The 19,993-nt window shown below is 41.1% G+C and overlaps 1 protein-coding gene across 3 annotated transcripts in view; it reads right to left on the bottom strand.

Moving 5' to 3' along the window:
- Nucleotides 1-254: 254 nt before the first annotated feature.
- The window catches only part of ATP9A (ATPase phospholipid transporting 9A (putative)), an 89,037-nt gene continuing 69,298 nt past the window's right edge, over nt 255-19,993 (bottom strand). For all 3 annotated transcript variants that reach the window (XM_026652798.2, XM_026652799.2, XM_026652800.2), the window contains exons 16-28: nt 19,841-19,933; nt 18,830-18,913; nt 17,826-17,996; nt 14,924-15,022; nt 13,387-13,476; nt 13,122-13,266; nt 11,253-11,317; nt 9,730-9,885; nt 8,207-8,271; nt 7,141-7,249; nt 5,329-5,386; nt 3,141-3,344; nt 255-1,839 (exon numbers count right to left, since the gene is read on the bottom strand). In XM_026652798.2, the coding sequence (XP_026508583.1) occupies nt 1,703-1,839; nt 3,141-3,344; nt 5,329-5,386; nt 7,141-7,249; nt 8,207-8,271; nt 9,730-9,885; nt 11,253-11,317; nt 13,122-13,266; nt 13,387-13,476; nt 14,924-15,022; nt 17,826-17,996; nt 18,830-18,913; nt 19,841-19,933 (1,476 nt within the window). In that variant the 3' untranslated portion in view covers nt 255-1,702. The remainder of the gene's footprint in view (nt 1,840-3,140; nt 3,345-5,328; nt 5,387-7,140; nt 7,250-8,206; nt 8,272-9,729; nt 9,886-11,252; nt 11,318-13,121; nt 13,267-13,386; nt 13,477-14,923; nt 15,023-17,825; nt 17,997-18,829; nt 18,914-19,840; nt 19,934-19,993) is intronic.

Genomic DNA, 19,993 nt, shown 5'->3' with positions numbered 1-19,993 from the left:
TACCCCCACCCCCGGCCCCGCCTCAACTCCACCCCTTCCCCAAATCCCCAGCCCTACCTCCTCCCCCCAGGCTCTCAAGCCTGGGAGGGAGAGCAGCGGCGCGCGAAACAGCCGCGGCCGCTCGGGATCTCCCCCTCCCTCCCAGGTTTGAGAGCCTGGGAGGGAGGGCGAGACTCCGAGCGGCCGCGGCGTGGGCGCCGCTCCTCCCCCTCCGGGCCACATTTTTAGGGGTGGCATTCTGGCGCCGGCCATGCCGCCCCTAAAAATGTGCCGCCCCAAGCACCAGCTTGTTTTGCTGGTGCCTAGAGCTGGCCCTGATTAAAACTATGCCACATGTGACCCAGTGGTGGAAGCCTCTATTAGCTCATTGCCATACTCCTAAGCTTTCCAGTATCCGCAAGGAATACTTTATAAATTATGTGGGTCAATGCTTTTTTAAAATAACAAAAAACAAACAAACAGAAAACCAAACACACCCCCTCTGGGAATTTTGCTGTTTAAAATAAATGGAAATCTTTTTATCTGTGCTTCACATTAAATAAACTACCATCTTGTGCCTGGGCTCAGTTTCTGACTGCTCTCAAACGTACGTCTATTGAGGCAAGTTCCAGTTTTAAACAATGCAAATTCCATAGTTATCTCAAATTGCCTCTCTTCGTAGACTGTGTCATGAATGGCGCGTGTAGATGACTGCCTAGGCTTATTTGCAGCTCATCTTCATTAATTCATCCTAACAGGAAACAGATTTTATGTAACTGTGAAGAGTAGCAGCCCTGTGACCTTTCCTTTCAGTCTCCAAGGATTCAAGACACGTCTGCCACATTGTCTGCAGAATAGGATGAGTCTCTTATGCTGTCAACACGTTCAAAAGCTGATCAGCTGCAAGTTTCCTTCCAAAAGGCTTTGCTTGAATTTAGGTAATTTGCTCCTATAACATAACTATATAGTGTAGTTATTTGTATATCATCAGCTCCTTTTAACAAGAAGCACAAAAGCTAAACAAAATGGAATTTTCCCTTTTTTGGATGATATTTCTCAATGTGCACTAACTGCTGGAAATCATCAAAACACACTAGATTTTCTACGTTCAGATCTTTCATTTTGATTGAAGGAAAAACTCAGTCAGTCAGGTTTTCAATTATGTATAGATCTGTTTTAACACTGGAACCCTACAATCAAAACAGCATGACACCACCCAGTAGTCAGCTGTTGGTAATACAGTACATTACCTATTTTAAGGGACTCCCCAAGACACACAAAAACTCTCTCTACCCGAATTGAAAAGATAAATAATAATATAAAAATATAACACAATGCAAGGAACATCACAGACACTTAAACTAAAAAAACAAAACAAAACATCTGTCACGTATAAACTTCAAGGTCATTTAGCAGCTTTCAGGTACTCTGATCTCACATGAGAAACCAATTATCATTGCAGTTACATGCATTTGACCCCAATTAAGTAAAACCAAGTGACAAAGACTGAACAAACTATCAAGTGCCCTACACCTCCCCAAAAGACTCTATTTACTGTTAGGTTTCAGTTTACTGCAGTTCTTAGTCTTTTTCATTAAAGCAGCACATAATATTGATTACTGCATAATCCTATCGGACATAGGTCATCTTACAATGACAAATACATGATTTTTGTCTCTCCGTGGTGTGCAAAATTAGTCTCTGCTCTGTAGACCGAGCAGCTCTATGACGTGAGCTTCGAGTAGCTTGGGGGAGAGAATCTTCGCCTCAGGTACTTCAGGACGTAGAGAGGAAGGCAGCTCACCAGAGTGATGACTGTGACCTTCCACAAGAACGACAAGGTTGCAATGAAGTAAACATCTGCAAGGAAAGAGCACAGAAGCAATGGAGATGGGCTGTAGACTGAAGTCAGAATTGCACTGCATGGGGAGGATCAAAGGTCAAAGTGAAAGCTTCAGGGGGAAAAAAATGCAGCCCAGTAAAGCTTCGGAACAGCCTCCTCCTCTCACACACACAAAACAGCATTTTTGCTCCCTATCTTTTTTTTTTTTTTTTTTTTTTAAACCAATGCAATTTCTGTTCCCCAACCACCTCTTGCTCTCTTCCTTTCTCATTCATGAAGGATATAGCTTTCTCCCTAACACACTGCTCATCTCATTTCAATAAGGCGTTTTGTCTAGACAGACAATTATGGACATAAACCCGATATGAAATATTGAAATCCTTCACCCCCGTGGCAAAATGAACTACATTAGCTTTCTTTAAAGGGTCTCTAGATGGATTTTAGCTCTGGGAGTTTTTTTTCTTTAACTCGCTAGTAGTGCTGAATATGAATTATCTCCGTTCATTCAGATACCATGTAGCACCTCTTTTTACATTGTATAATCACAGAAGCACTATGGATATATTTGAAGTGCATTCAAAGATGAGCCACAATACTCTTGTGTAAGAGATAGCCTTATTGCACATGGAGGCTTTGAACCGAGGAAATGAGAGGGCTGTTTTATTCTGCAGCAGGATATCATCCTAGGAGTTTGCAAGGCTTTCTGGGGGAAGTAGTGACATCTTGTGGTCCCTGATAGTACACTGAAACACGTTGCAGGGATCTGATATTTAACAGCCTGACTGCCCAGGGAAATGTGGAATTCATTATCTGTTTTCTTCTAGCATGTGAGATGCGTCTTCCATTTAGACAAATGAAAATATAAAACAAAAGTCCAGATGAAATAAAGAAATTGAGCCAAGTTTTAGTGAGTCCACTACTACATCCAGCTAATGGACATGGTCTTTCACTCCAGCAACAGAGGGTGATGCTTTTACATTCAGAGGTCTCAGGTTCAAGCCCCATAGATGACCCAATCAAGTGGTGCCTTGTGTGGGGATCTGAACTGCTGCGAAACCCTGAAGGCCAGGATGAGACTCCTGGGCCAATGTGTAACATATTGGCCAAGTGTGTCTTTGTCCCTCTCTAGTGGCTGGACTGTGTAATGGGATCTGAGAGTCTGCTACTGCCTTCAAGCTAATAGATCTGGTCCCTGGGATAACTTACAGTAGGTTAGTTCATCGGCAGTTGTGAGCCCAATTTATGCCCTTACCCTCTTGTTAAGCATGTAAACATTTGAGTGGAAAGACCTGAAGAAATAGAAGATATTTAACCTTACCAATAAACTCATGTAAGAAGACCAGAGAGGCTATGTAGCAGGAGAGGCTGAGCAACTCTGCCACTATCATGAGCCAGTGCCATGTCTGGATTGTTAATGCCACCATCAGTAACTCAGTAAGAATCAGGGATGTGAAGGAAATGGCCACAATGTGGACAAATTCAGACTCAAACAGCAGAAGAGCTCCATACATGATGATACTACCTGTGAGGAAAAAAGAAGGAGAGAGGCTGGATATCTTACTGCTAAACATCAATCTAAGTTCTAAACATCAGTCTCAGTCCTGAAAGTGCAGAAACATAAGGTCACCTCTTAAGACAGTTTGCAATGGCTTTTGATAATGCATGTTGGACAGTAAATCAGTTATTTATGACATGGCATTAAGAAGATAAAAGAACTTCTGTGCAATGAGTAAGAGACACTACACAGGTGGTCAATGTTTCATAGGGGCATGTCAGATTTACAGATGTGGAAATATGAAGTATATGATTTTAGCTACGGTCATAGATCACTTGAAGATTAGGGCGATCTATTTGTCCTTCCAGAAAAAGAAGCACAGTCACTACTCAAAAGAGAAGACAAATATCAAACACTTGTAACTTCTCCTGTGCTGCCCTGAAGCCCAGATGGAAGCACAAGGTGTAGGGATGCTGAGTGCATATATAATTAGGTTTTCTGTGCCCTCCTTGGGCCAAGTCCTCCACCCTAAACAAGCACAAATTAAAGTGGCATTAAGGAAGCATTATTTTGGGCCCCTATTCTGGCTGGGCTGGAAAGCTCACACAACTCCCTGCCCAGCCACCTGCACAAATAATTCATGTCAGCAGCATGAGTAATTGGCACCAACATCTATCACATGCTAGTTTCTGAGGAGAAACCCTATAAGGGACTAGAGCCTGAGCCACAAAGTTCAGATCCAGCTCTGAACTCTCCAGCGTTTGGGCTGGTTCCGTTTGGGTCAGGCCCACCACTGCTAGCAACTAGTCTAATTGTTTAGCCTGCTGCTTTCTAGTCATTTAGCACAGTAGATATGAAGTCACTTTAACCAAATACTGCAACAGGATAGTGGCTTCATCTGAGAAAGAACTTTTCCCCAATGCATCATCCTCTGGCTTTGACTTTCCACCACTTGTGAACTTTCTATAAATGTCTTGGCTTTGCCATAGTATTTATATAGCAACTGGAGACCATTAGTCCTGCCATAGCATTCTACTGCATTAGACTCATCCCCTGAAATCTAACAGAGATTTTCTATTGCTGGCCCCGCTCCCCATTTAAGGATGGCAATGTCATTTAAAACTGCTGATTTGGGCACATTTCTTTCCGCTTCTGTCGATAAAGGAGTTTGGGAAAATATCATTTTGTCACAGGATCGTATGGCCATTTTAACTAGGCAACCTCAACACTAGATGTACATGTGGTGCATGCTTCCTTAGCTAATAGCAACAGAAATCACTTGTGCTTGAGGTTCTCTCTTTCTTTTTTAAACCAACAGGCTGACTTTCTAGGAGCTAAACCAAGGGGTGCATCCACACTTGAAACAAATACAGGGTAACCAAAGTAGTTTTGTGAATAGCTTCTAGCAACTTGAAGATAAAAGCCCAGATAAAGTGCAAGTTATTTGATCTCAAGAACTAGAAGTTTCTTCAGGTCCTTCACTACCAGAAAGGGTCATTTCCTTGGCTGGGAATAAGCCAATCATCTCAGCTAGGTAGTCACCAGAACTGGGACTATTATGACTAATAGATAATAATGTGTTTATATAGTGGTTTCCCTTCATAGATTTAAAAACAAAGGCAAGTGTCATTAACTTCATTTTACAGGTGGGATACCTGAAGTGGGGTAAGGTGAAGAGACTTGCCCAATGTCAAAAAGCAGATCAATGGCCACAGTGGGAACAGACCCCAAATCTCCTGACTCACCTGCTGTCTCCTATCATGACCCAGTACTTTAAAATGTTGGTAAGCCACTTGCTACAAATGTTTAGTTTTAAGTGATTTTTTTTTATTTTTTTTGCATTACTAAGATGGTTGCGGTCATTGTTCTGATGCAAGGAATGGCTATTTTCACCCTATCCTAAAGGGTCGTTATTCCAGCAATACTCTACTTTTGATAATACAGCAGGACGGCTATATAATTCCTGACAGGTACGGGAACACTAGGAGAAAAAAAAGGTGCAGTTTCTTACCTTGATAGATACTTATCAAAACCCATATTAAAAATGTTTTATATGACAACGGTCGCCCCTATAAAGAAAAAGAAAGACAGCAAATATGACTTTTGAAAACTAATTTATAGATTATCAAGCAACTCTGACATAAATCTAAAATAGGTGGTTTAGAGGTGACCTGCAAAGGGAAGAAAATTGATGTCTTTTTTGTGCTTCTTCATGGTGCATAATAGGCATTTGACTATACTGTCACAATTATTTTGGTATAAACAGTGCTTCGTATCAGTATAGCTATTCCTGTACGGGAATGGGAATAAACTATGTTTTGGTATAGGGTTACCAGTATAACTGCATCCACACTAGGGGAATTCTGGGTATAAGTAAAAATGTAAAAAAAAATAAAAATCACTCTTCTAACTGACAAAGCAGTACAAAACACTGTGTGTAGACCAGGCCTAAGGATGGTTGGAGAATTAGTGGTTTATGACCTCAGAGACCACATCAGAGTGAAACCAGATGGAGATGGGAGGTGACTTATTCAGACTGTTGGAAAACACTCACTTTGCTTCTGTTGGACTCTGTTTAATGGAAATTCTTGGGGGAAAGGATGTCTTTGTTGAAGAATCAGCTCACCCTTCCCTTCAATTAAGGATGTTCCTAGTCCACATACCCAAATCATTCAAAGAGTTCTCCAGAAAAATAAAAGAGTGGCAAGACTTGGCATTCCTCACATTTTTAAGGTAAAAATCAAATCAAGTGGACTTCTCTCTCTTTTTTTTTTTTTTTTTTTAAACAAAGAAAACTCTTTCAGGCCTCCCGTACATATCATAAAGCAGCAAAAACAGCACAAAATCAATCTTTTGTTCTCTTTTTAGGTCACCTGTAAGGCAAATCTCCATGCAAGAAACCATCTGAACTACTGTTTTTGAATAGATCTTAAGCAGTAGAGCTCGTCCAGAATTTTCCGATAGAACAGATTTCAATTGGAAAATACTGATTTGACAAAATCAACCCATTTAATGGGAACACATCAATTTCAACAACATTTTCAACAGAATGGGGGAGAGGGATAGCTCAGTGGTTTGAGCATTGGCCTGCTAAACCCAGGGTTCTGAGTTCAATTCTTGAGGGAGCCATTTAGGGATCTGGGGCAAAAATCTATCTGGGGATTGGTCCTGCTTTGAGCAGGGGGTTAGACTAGATGACCTCCTGAGGTCCCTTCCAACCCTGATATTCTATGAAAGGAGGGGATGGTGGGTTTTCCTCCTAAAGTTCCTGTCATTCTGTACCCACAGCACGATGCTGGGTCCCTGTCACTTTCCCCCCTTCCCACAGCTTCAGCCTGGTGGTGGGTCAGTGCCTGCTCCATCCCATCTTCATGTCATCAGGGACCAACACCAGTGGAAGTGAGAAGCCACGATGAGAGCTGGGGGGACACAGAGACTGAGGACAAGTGGTGGAGGTGTCATGTTCCAAAATCAGAATATTCCTTTTTTGTGGGAAATTCTGAGGTCTGATATTTCATTCCGATTTGAAAGGAAACAAAATTTCAAACATTCAGAATTTCCCACAGGATGGAAATTCTATTTTCTGGCCTGTTCTAATAAGCAGCTAACTGTTAACAAACACAACGAGCTGTGAGAAAATAAAAATAAGTTAAAATTGTAAATAGAATTTTGCCTCTTGACAACTGTACTTTTAGAGTCATACGATAAAGTACCATGTCTATGGATATTGTGTTTGGTTTGTCTCTCTGAAAGCCAGTTCCAAATCAAGCCAAAGATTATATATGGAGCAGATGGAAGAGAAACAGAATAAGATCTACTGGACCTTAAGAAGATCTTTGTAGAGCTCTGGATACAACATAGCAACCTCAGATTTGACATCCTTGTCTAAGACCAGAGAGAAGACTGGAAACATTGTATAGATTGTGGAATACCTGAGCAGAACAAGATAGGAGACATCAATAGAGCACACATTGTTTAAGCCATAAAAATGAATACACAAGTCTTCAAAAAGGAAATACGTGCTGCTCCCTGCATCTCAATAATAGTCACATAATAAACTCACAAATGGAACACAATACTGTATGTACAGAAAAATTATTGCAATATTTACTACTTTAAATTTATGAATAGAACCATTCCTAAACGGAAGCTGCAGGTATTGTAACCGATGTTACACATTTTCCTTTTAGAGATGGAACTATTTCAGTGCTGGATTTGACTATGTAATTCAGTTCAGAGGGTTGGGCTGTTTTTTTTTAAACACGTATCTGACAGCATGAGCAAATGAATATTATGCAAGCACAATGACATGGGCATAGCAACTTAGGTAGTACGGGTGAGATTTGGGGCTGTGCCTCTCAAAGCCCAGAGGGAGGAGGAGAATTAAGGTGATTTTAAGCCACCTTTATGCTCAGAGGGGGATAAAAGGGTCCCCCAGCAGGCTATGTCTGTGACAGAGCCTGTGCCTAGCTTCCTATAGGTAGTACTGCGGCCCAGAATCTCCACAGCACTACGTGCTGCAGCCTCACCCTTGCCACACCCCTGTGTCACAGCTCACAAAGACATCACTAGAAGACAGCCTGCTCCTCAGTTCCTGAACCAGGGGAATTCTTCCTTGGCCAGCTCCAGGGCTTTTAGAGCCCCTTTACACTACCCGGACTTTTACCATAGCATACAGGGGCTGGAACAGGGATGAGATTCTCTCTCCAATTTCTGAAGTGGCATTTGCAGTAGGCATCAATACAGAGCATTACTGAGTACTTACCAGTACACGTACTAAGGAGACTTGCATACCTCTGATAAACTTTCACATGTATCACTTTTCAGACAGGAATCTATTCACTTTGCACAGGGTTTTCACATTTTTTTCTGAACAGTTTTGCTCTTACCCAATAATGAGGAAACCCTGGTAGAGAGGAACTGATGCAAAGTAAAACACCGATGAGAAGACAGCCTAGCAAAGAAAAGAAAAGGACTGTCAGGCTTCAAAAGCTGCAGTGTAAGTTATATTTGATAAATCCTACTTTATCCAAACTGAAAAGTATTTGCAGTAGACTCAAAATTCTTGAGACGAAGACAGGAGACTGTAATATCCGTTCCCTTGACTCCTGCACAAAACTGGGATAAAGGAGAATGTTTAACAGCAAACTGTGGAGAACTGAACCCCTTTGGTAAACTTCTCTTTACATAATCCCACAAAAAGAGAGGTTGGAGTGTTTCATCAAAAGCCTGCTGTTTTCATCCAGATGTCCGAAAGGACGGGTGTTTAGATATGTGTAGCTAACCCTCTGGAGGGTTAGCTACACAATGTAAAATGTATTAGCACTTAGTGATGGAGACAAAGGATAGAGGCAAACTCCAGCATGGACTTTTGATCTCAGAATGGAGATGGTACCTGCATTCTCAAAAACAGGAATGATCCCGTATTTTACTGAAAAACGTTTGTTTAAAAGAGATATGTTTGTCAGCAATATTATGGCTTGAAAGAAAAACTTCCAAACAGTAACTGCTGTCACCAAATATGTCCAAGCATCCAAGCACTCATAGTTGAAGACAGAATCCTGCTCATGAACTCATACATTTCTTTAAATTCTCTCAGTCTAACACAACCTATTGTTTTTAATCAATTGACAAATACCCATCAACCTTGCTTGCTCAATACTGAAGTTGTGCAAACATAATGAAAAATACCTGAAATTCTGTGAACAGAAAACATATTTTGTCATTGAGGACCCAGTTCTTTTTCCCACTGAAGTCAATGGAAGTCAAGCCCTTTCGGCTCAATCTAGCAAGATGCTGAGCACTTAATGTGGGTAATACATGCCTCAACTTCTAATGAGGTCAGCACCTCCCTAAAGTGCTCAGCACCCTACAGGACTGAACTTTTAGTAGGCCCTGATTCAGCAAGGTACCTAACTTTAGGCACATGAGATGTTCCATCAAGTTCAGTGGGGCTCCTCAGTGCTTAAAGTTATACACTCTTAAGTAACTTGCTGAAGAGAGGCTTTAGGAGCCATTTCATACAGAAGAAATACAATATTTTATAATATTTCCATGGAATGGCTGTTGTCACATTCACATATATGTGAAATCTCAAAGCTCAAATGTTTTTGATGCAAACTGTTTTGTGCCCAAAAGAAAATTTAAAATAATATTTTTTGGGGGAAAATTGCTGACTGTTCAAAAATGGAAACATCTTTACATGGAGGCGAGCCTCTTCTCATGCAAAAAAGTTACCTTCTTTTCAAGATCAAACCCACTAAAGTTCCAAAGAAAGCCAGGGGCTGTGCCAAATGTGAAATGAAAAGCTTGAATTTTGAACTTTTCACATTCCTCCCCCCCAGTCTCACTCACACTCACAAACACACACACACTAAAAGCCAAGATGGAACAGTCCATTCACTCCATTTACCTGCATCGTGCTGATACACAAGCTTCTGTGGATCACAAACTGGCTGAGAGCTGCAGATCTTTTGTAGCTGTTCCTTCCATGCACCATCAGTAACCGGCCCAGATGTTTAAACTGAGTGATAGAGAAATCTGCTGCAAGGGATGCTTGTTTTCCTTCCTATGTAGGTCAATAAATCAAAGACCATGAGGTCACAAGATTACATAAGATTAAGAAACACCATTCATGTTAATACATGCCTAAACAGTATTGACAGTAAAAATACCAACTCTGCCCCCCCTCATATATATATATATATTTTAACAGCACTGGATGAGGAAAAACCATTATCTTAGCATCTCTATTTCCTCCCTCAGCCCCCAGCTGCCTCCCCCATTCCCTCTACCTCCTGCCCCCAACATTCAAGCATGAAAAGAAATGAAAAATGAAAAGACCATTCAAGGACAATACCTATTTGGTTTCATGGTTCAAACCCAGAAGGAAGGTGTGTGAATTAGGGTTCACAGCATGCATGTTAGCGTGGCACTAACATCACATACATTACCAGATGCTATATTGGGAACATACCCACTGTCAGTACCACAAGTACTCGAATGAAAATGTCTGGATGAGAAGTGTACTGCAGTGGCTATGAGAGATAATAGGATACCGCCGTTTACTGGGCCAGCAAATGAGTTATAACACAACCTTTTAGGCTCACAAGGTTGCTTTCAAACAGCTTTGATTTTATTTTTTGGCCCATTTCATGCACAGCCTTTATGCTGTTTGCAAATGCATTCCTCTCCTTCCAAGATACGTAGGAGTTCTGTACAATAAGTGGTGGGACTCCTGATCCAATGTCACCATTTTCCATATTAATACAAAACAGTTCTAATGAATATATTATAGGATCAGCTACAACTCAGGTGTTTTGAGCATCTATGCATAGCGATGAAGCAAGAATGAAGTAGCCTGGTCTGACTACGTAGAATCCTCTAGTATGGAGTAGGCAACCTATGGCACGCATGCCAAAGGCGGCATGCCAAAGGCGGCACGCAAGCTGATTTTCAGTGGCACTCACACTGCCTGGGTCCTGGCCACCGGTCCGGGGGGCTCTGCATTTTAAGTTAATTTTAAATGAAGCTTCTTTAAGGTTTTTAAAATGTTTTTTACTTTACATACAACAATAGTTTAGTTATATATCATAGACTTATAGAAAGAGACCTTCTAAAAATGTCTGGCACGTGAAAACCTTAAATTAGAGTGAATAAATGAAGACTCGGCACACCACTTCTGAAAGGTTGCCAACCCCTGCTCTAGTAAATATCAGCATGAGTTTTGCTAAATGATTGCCCAGTTTACCAAACTATTTTTCATCCTAGCCTGAAAAGGGCCAGTGTTTTTGGCCCGATATCTTTTCTTCTCAAGGCAACTGCTCTTTCTATGACATGAATCAATAAGGATTCAATAAAAGGGGCACTTGGAAACCAGCCTCTGCATTTATATGACAAGTTGTATCAAATATGACGTGTGCTTCATAATCTCACCTTTCCTTCAACCCCAACACCGCAGTCAGCCTCCTGAATCATGCTGACATCATTCCCTCCATCACCTGCACGTTAGAGCACAGAGAAAGGGCAGGGAATACAGTAAGAGAGTCACTTATTATAGCTACTGAATGTAGCTGAATTAATAAATTCATAAACTTTAAAGTCAGAAAGGACGTTAGCCCATGGGGAATTAGAATAAAATCATTAGGGCTGACATGTTCAAAGCAAGCTAGGAGGAGTGGATGCCCTAAATTTTAAATAGGAATTGGGTGTTCAAATGTCTTGCACAATTTTTCATCAATTCGTAGGATCTTAAGGCCAGAATGGACCACTAGATCATTTAATCTGACCTCCTGTATAACATAGGCCATGAAATTTCATCCAGAATATTGAAGAAAAGTTAGCAGCTTGGCTCAGAATTAGAGCTTCAGAATGAGTGTTGTTGCAGCCGTGTTCGTCCCAGGATATGAGAGAGAGAGAGAAAGGTCACTGAAGTAATATCTTTTATTGGTCCAGAAAAAGATATTACCTCACACACCTTGTCTCTCTAGCTTCACAATGAACAATTTTTCCAGATGAAATGTGAACTCTTCTTTTTGCAAAACCCAATCTCAATATTTGTGAAGTTTTTCTGCCCTCCCCCCCACCAAATGAATATGCCCAGTTTCAGTTTATAGGTTATTCCACAAAACACTTTCATTTTATTTGTTATTTCTTGTTACCACTGATGTCACGAGGTGTCACAAAATATTTCCACTTCCACCATGAATGAAAGAAGACTGCTTAGTTTGAAAACGGAAGAGTTGCCATACCAGGTCACACTAGTCTTGCATAATAATAAAGGAAATTTCTTCCTAACTTCAGCAGTTAGTGGCTGGTTTATGCCCTAAAGCATATGGGTTTATATTCTCTATATGACTGTACTTCAGCATAGCATTTTAAGTATATGCTTAGTTTTAAGCACATGAGCAGACCAACTGACTTCATAATACTTATGTACTTAAAGTGCTTGGTTTAATGGGAGGGCCTAATTTTTTTTAATTCATATCTAATGTAACTGGACTGTCTCATCCATATTAACCTCTGATCCTTTCCTGAATCCTGTTTAGTTCTTGGCCCCAATAATATATTGTGTTAATGAGCTCTACAAGTTAAATTATGCATTGTGTAAACAAATTATTTCAGATTTGGATAATATTTATATTTCTGAACATTTGCACATACAGACTTACATTTGCACGAATGTTCACAAACAAAATGGATAATGGGTTTGTGAATACAGTGATTTAAAATTTGTTATTTATTTTGCTGAATAGGTCACAAAAAACTTTCACTATTTGCTTTGTTCTGTTTATAAGACCAGCACTCTATGTAGTGCCTAAGAGAAATCCCAAAGAGTAACAATTTTGTATTATCTTAAAAGCAAAAAAACAAAAAAATCCTACTTTAACTCATTTGAATATCTGCGTATCTGTTCCACTCATTATTTTTCAGCCATGTTTCTTAAGTGAAAAATTTTATATGTTTGACCTTAATGTCTAGTACATATAAAAAAAGCAGAATTAAATAACAATAAAAATAATCTTTCAGGCTTCTTTATGCAATAAAGAGCAAGAGGACAAAGGCCCTTGTTTTTTCTTTGCTGAGCACTTAAATCAGGAAAAGAAAATAGTGTACTGTATATTCCGAAAAAAATTAATACTAAAAATGATCCATTAACTTTTAACTAAAGGAAAGAAGACTTGTATGTTTTTCCCTCCTGTTTGAGAAGAGTTGAATCCGTTTCTCTTCAACGTGTCAAAAATTAATTAAAAGAAAAGTGAATATAAAAATGAGACTGAGATGGATAGCTGATGCGTTCCTTACCTACAGCGCAGGTCAGTTTGCCAGTTCTTTCCTGGAGCAAGCGCACAATCTGGGCCTTCTGTGTGGGGGCACATCGGCAGCATATCACGGCAGGACACTGGCAAGCTAACTCCATAAACTCGTACTCATAATATTTCAGACACACCTGTTTTACAGGAGAGGGAAGTTTAAAAGATGATTATATTGCATATATTTCCCTAAACCAAATCACACACATAATACCCTTGGGACTCCTATACAGCTGTCATAAGAATTCGAAGTTTACCTCTAGCGAGTCACCAGAAATCACAAGCGCACAGTCATGTTTCCGACGGAACGCATTCAGCTCCAAATGAGCTTCTCCACGGTTAGTCACCTGGAAATGAGCACAGCAGCTGAGAGAGTATGTGATTGGCGAGAACAAAATAAATTAATACAATCCTGATCACATACTCCCGGACATTGGCAAATCAATCAGGTTATCAGACATACTTCTGACTAAAAACAGAACCAAAAACAGGGTGAAATTAAGGTCCACATTCAGGGCCAGCTTTAGCAAGTGCGGGGCCCCATTCGTACTCACCCGGCGGCGCTCCGGGTCTTCAGCGGCACTTCAGCAGTGGGTCCTTCACTCGCTCCGGGTCTTCGGTGGCACTCAAGGACCCGCCGCCGAAATGCCGCTGAAGACCCGGAGCACTGCCGGGTGAGTAAAAATTAAAAAGGCGCCAGTGCAGGGCCCTCTTAGGTGCTGGCGTGGGGCCCGATTCGGGGGAATCGGGCGAATCGGCCTAAAGCCGGCCATGTCCACATTTTCAAGTTTCATTTGTGTGTGTGAATTGGGGTTTACATCCCCATCCCATTGCCCTCTTTGTGTGTGCAAACCTCAACTCTCATGCCCTTGTCAGGGAGTGGGGTTTGAATATGCACAAGAATTTTGAAGATTTGGGCCCAAAACTGCATTTGAAAGAACAGAAATTCACCAATCATCTTATGAAATATGCATCATATCATTTTTTGCTGAGCCTTTGGAAAACAAACCCTAGGTTTCTTATTAGTGTCTGCAGAAATTAGCAGCATAGTTACACAAGGGCCTTTGCTCACGGGGGCTGAAATAAATGGTCCAAGGTGTGTGCTGGTTTTAGGGTTACATGACTGCTGCAGTGGTCATGTGGTGAGGCAACAGTCTGGGGACTGACTAAGGGATGCCATTAACTCTGGGTATTTTTGGAACCATGAGGAGAAATTACATAGTTATTACACTGTCCTCCTGGAACCTCAAAAACTGTACATCTCGAGTATCATCAGTGACCTGCCCAACTTCACTATTATCTCTGCTCACGGGATTGAAGTTATCTATTGGCATAGTGCCCACTCAAGGCCCTCCATGATGCCAAACCACCATAGCAGTGTGGCAGAACAGCCTTGTGGGGAAGGGAGGAAGACATTTTACTCTTGTATGCTGCAGGGGTGGGCTCCATGCTAGCTCCAAACAGATCAGCACAGAGGGTCAACCCAGCACTACTGAAGTCAATGGGAGCTTTGCCACTGACTTCAGTAGGTGCAGGATCAGACTCAAGGGGAGAACTGGGGTAGGTCTGTATTCTGCTTACGGTAAATCACTGGCCAGGAACCACCCTTGTAGGGGGTGCAGATCAGTAGCCATTATTCCAGGCCACAGGCTGGAGGAAGCACCATGGAAGTAATGCACTATAGCTTGCTTGCAGATTGGGGTATTCTGTCCCTTCTGATCCCCAACTTAGTTTCTTGAACAAGTCCAGAGAAGGGTGAATTTCACCCACAAGGAATAAGTGTACTTTACTCACCAATCTGAATATATGAATGTCCTGGGTTCTGGTTACCAAATGAGCATTCTTCGCTGTACAAGTAGCTGTTTCTAGCTTATCCCCTGTCAGCATCCACACCTGAAATTAAAAATATTTTTATATCCCCAAATTAACACAAAACCTAACAAACACTATGTTTGCAGGGAACTTCTAGGAGCTCTGGGCCTTTATGCATGCATGTAAATAGACCATATTTACAACAGAAAACATGTGGTGTTCAACAAATTCCTCTACAACAGAATCCCATTTAAAAAGGGCAGGGAATTCCCCTACTCACAGAGGAATTAAGGGGTTTGAAAAATGCTGCAGCATACAGTGGGTTATGAAATCTGCACATTTTCCCACCTGCCATTTCAAGACTTCACTGATAAAACACAAAACATAAATGGAAGAGGCAGACCCTTTGAATGTATCCCCATCCTCTGCAAGTTTTATTCAGAAATCTTTAGCCCCAGCTGCAAATAGCTCCTGCATGGCCTTGCCTGAAATATAGATGATGCAACTGCAGTTAGCTCACCACCCGCGTGTATGGAACAAACTAAACATAAGAATGGCCATACAGGGTCATTCCTATGGCCCATCTACCCCACTATCCTGTCTTCCAACAGCGGCCAGTGCCAGCTGCTTCAGAGGGAATGAACAAAATAGGGCAATTTATTCAGTGATTCGTCCTCTGCTGTCCAGTCCCAGCTTCTGGCAGGCAGAGGTTTAGGGACTCCCCCAGCATGAGGTTGTGTCCTTGACTCTCTTGGCTAATAGCCATTGATAGACCTATCCTCCATGAACTTATCCAGTTCTTTTTTGAACCCATCACAACAGCCACTGGCAATGGGTTTCATAGGCTGACCATGAGTTGTGTGAAGAAGTGCTTCCTTACATTTGTTTGAAACTTGCTGCCCATTAATTTCATTGTGTGACCCATGGTTCTTGCATAGTGTGAAGGAGTAAACAACATTTCCCTGTCTCTACACCATGACTTTATATGCCTCTATCATTCCCCCCCTTAGTTGTCTCTTTTCTAGGCTTAACAGAACCAGTCTTTTTAATCTCTCCTTGTATGGAAGCTGTTCCATTGCCCTAATTAAATGAAAATGAAGACGGCGTATATGAAAACAATTCAGTCATTAAACAAGGACACTAGAAAGCAGTGTGACCAGCAGTGCTGACCAATATTTGCTATAATCTGGAAGGGAATTTCTTCAACAGTATAAATATTTGGGGTTTTGGCTATTCTTTACCTGGTGCTTTTAATTCCCTCCAGGCCTTCCCCTGTTGGAGCAGATCAAATAAGGATCCACTTGTTTGTTTCATTCACTAAAAGGCGTTTAATAAGCTAAAAGCCAGGTAGGACACTTATTGTAATTAACAAGATAGTATAATAAAGAAATAAAGAAAACAGATAGCTCCAGAATGAATTACAAAACTCCCTTCAGTCTTGATTCTCTCCTGACATGCAGAATCCCAAAGAACATGAGCCGCAGAACATCTACTGTAAATTGCAACACTACGTATGCAGTCATTAACAGGGCTATCCATTCAGCATCAAGGCAGTGACTTTAGCCAAGTTAAAAACAAAAACAAACATTTTTGGACCAAACCGTCAAGATTTAACTAATAAAAATGAAAATATTGCTATGGAAACTACGTGAACTGTATTCTGTTTGTTTGACCTACTCACTGACGTGCAAAGTTACGTTAATATTAGAGATGGCATCAAAGCTAAAACTGTTTATTGAGACCCTCTTCACCACCCTCCCCCCAAAAATAAAAACACTTTGGGAGTTCAGGTAAACTGGGTACTGTATCTGAAACAGCCTGGTTTGATTCTACAATACAACGTGAGGTTTTGTCTATTTTCTGTTTGAAATAGGCAACCAGAATGGTAACCTTTTATTCAACTCTTCACCCCCAACTCTGAGTGCTAGTTCCAGACCACCCTTGATTTTGTAAACCTAGAACCTGACTGACAAGATTTTGGGGAAAGGCAGAGTCAAACCGTAATCATTCCTGGCTTTGACCATCTATGTATGGCTAATTCTGTAGGTGCAGAAGTTATGGAAGGCATAAAAAAGCCAGAAGGCATAAAGCCAGAAGGCATAAAAAAAATCCTCGTGCATTATTGTTTTTGGTTCAGACTCCCTCTGGTGGCTATATAGCACAGCATAAACATTCATATGCGTGCGCTTCAACCTCAGTGCTCAAAAACGTGCACATTATAATTTGGGTGCCAGAAGAGAAAGGAAATCAAGCCGTGCTAACTAACTTTGTGTTTCATGCAGCCACTTACAAGACTAGCTTGGCTGACTCTTTATACTTATCTTACATAGATACCATTCCGTCTGCATATTTGGTTTCTTCGTATATTAAAAAGTTTTGGGCGAGGGTGACACATTTTAAGGTGCTCAGCTAGTACTCAGCACTTACAGTGCTTTATATAGTCAAAGCGCTGTACAAAAATATTAGCTATTAGATGATAACATGATATAATCATTGAATCAGAGCACATGGGGTCATCATTTGCATGTCCTGTTGCACTTCCATTAACCAACAGAGCAGAGCAACATTAGATAATAAGGTCGTTTCTGGACTGAACAATATATATATATATAGAGAGAGAATAGAGTTTCTTTGTTGCTAGTGTCTTATTCTACAGCCAGTGGAAAAAGAATTTTACACCAACAAGATTTCACTTATCGCTGCTGCTCACCTATTGCAATAGTCACACTCAATGGAGATCAGAATTTTATGGGGGTTTATTATCAGACAGACTCATTCACTCCAAATGTTACATTCCAGAGACTCTCCCGCCAACTCTCTGGCCATTATCCTCAATTGCACTGTCAGACTGAGGTTCTGCATTCCATTTCTAGGTTAGCCAAACCTTAATGCCAGCATTTCTCAGGGTCTCCAGAGTGGGTCTGACATCCGTCTGCAGCTGATCCTCCACTCCAGTCAGACACAGCAGCTCCATCTCCATTTCCAGGCTCTCAATCACAGTGGCTACCTTCAGTGAGCGATCGTGCACACTTAGCTTCGCCTGAACATAGCGTGCCTGAGAATAGCACAAGACAAAACCCAGTCACTGTAATTCAAACTAAGAGTGTTTGTGTGTCTGTGGAATACAGGATTAAACAACACGACACAACTCAGGCCTCTCAAGGCCATAGGCTAAGTCCACCTCAAGGGTGTCCTCTGTAATGACTGGTTAACGTTAACCCTACAGTGCAAAGACAAATGAGACTAAACAAGTCTTTCCTAGGAGATCCTATAATTCTGTACACTTATTATGCAAATCTGCCAGTTAGATGCACAGTTACCTGATCTGTGCTCACAAATAATTCTTCTGTATACACAAAATTTGCAAGTGCTATTTCAGAGATGGATCTTGAAATTTGGCTCATCTAGACCAGATTGCGGTAAATAGACAAATCAATCTGCCAGAGTTCCATACACAAGCAACTGAAGCCCCCATTTCCAAAACACCTGAAAGTACACAGGATTCCTTTGACTCTCTCTTGTTTTGCAAATGTCAGGATACAAACTTGAAGATTCAAAATGTCAATGCAAGCTTTTTCAGTAACTTTAAACATGGCTAAGCAGCACTGAATGTTGGCAGAAGTAAAATGGTAACGACAGAAGTCTACGGGGCAGGATTCCTGGGCTGCAACTCCTGTGGAATCAATCTCTAGAATGGGAACTTGTGGAAATGGCAGAAGCAATGGCCTAGGGAGTAGCACTGCTTACACACGACTCAGTAGACACCTCCAGCTGATTAAAAGAGCAGCATGATGGTGATTATGACATAAAGAGTGGGGAGATGAAAGCAGGTGCTGTAATCAGAACTCTGTGGGCATCACTTACATGATTATAAAAATACAAACTTACTTCAAAGTCTTGATACTGCTCCTCAGTCAGGGACTTCTTCGCTACAACAAGAACCCTCAGGCCTTCCCTAGCCATGTTACCACACTGGAAAGAAGTGTCATATTGTAAACGATCACCTGCATCACAACTTAACTGATTCAGAGATTGTAACAGTAGATATGATGCTAACAAAATAATTGTTCCAGTCAAACAACCCAGCTGAATACATAGCATCAGATAAACAGCATGATAAATTAACCAGGGAAGAGGAGATCTCAAAATCTATTTGTAGGCTGTACCACTGATCAGGAACGATGCTCCTCTCACAGCAGTGTCAAACTGGCATAAGTAACTCCACTGGCTTCAGTTACTCCACTGATCTCAGTTCCTTTGAATATATACCAAAGTAAGAAGGGATGCAAGCCCATGGTTTCAATAAGCACTGTATCTTTTGTTCACAAACTATTTAAAGAGATACTACAATATTCCTATGTAGTCAAATAGAAAAGGAACCATTTATATCTGCTATTGTGAAGACTGTTCACCATTGCCAGCAATACGATGGAATGGGTTTAAGCAGGAGGTTCAGAAAGACTTAAAATCAAAATGCAATTCTTGGTTTTCCAGCAGTTTAAAATAAAGCCAAGTGCAGAATCAGGCTCAGTTACCCAAGATAAATCTTGTGAGAAAGAGGAACTACCAGACAAAGAACAAGAAACCTGGACCAGTGACTACCCTAAGCTTGGACAACGTCCATTTTGTTTACCAGAGTTGTCCTGGACTAAATGGGTTGAATTCGCCACCTGGCTTCCTTTTAAAATTGACTAATACTGTGTCTGTATCTCTTGCGACAAGTTAAACCAACCAAAATGCCAAACCAAACAATCTTTTTCCTGCATACATTTTAACAGCTACCTCAGCCTGCTCCACCAAAGTAATGTCGGAGGCTTAGTCATGTGTCACCATGGAACAAGCAGCACCTGCCTGAAGAAGTAAATATTCTACGTCTAAGAAAGTGAGACTACTTTGTACCTCTTCCTCTAGCCAGTCATTGTACTGCACGATGCCAGCCATGACAACGTCGGCTCCCTTCATGTAGAAAGTGATTTCTCCCGTTGACTCATCCTGAGAGAGAAAGAAAATGGTGAAAGATTATGGGTTCAATTATCTACAGCAGGCAGCAAG

Source organism: Terrapene carolina, unplaced genomic scaffold, assembly GCF_002925995.2.
Source record: "Terrapene carolina triunguis isolate 2854851 unplaced genomic scaffold, T_m_triunguis-2.0 Scaffold130, whole genome shotgun sequence".
Classification (NCBI taxonomy): Eukaryota; Metazoa; Chordata; order Testudines; family Emydidae; genus Terrapene; species Terrapene triunguis.
The sequence above is the reverse complement of the archived record's forward strand: the minus strand, read 5'-3'. Positions and strand labels throughout refer to the sequence as shown.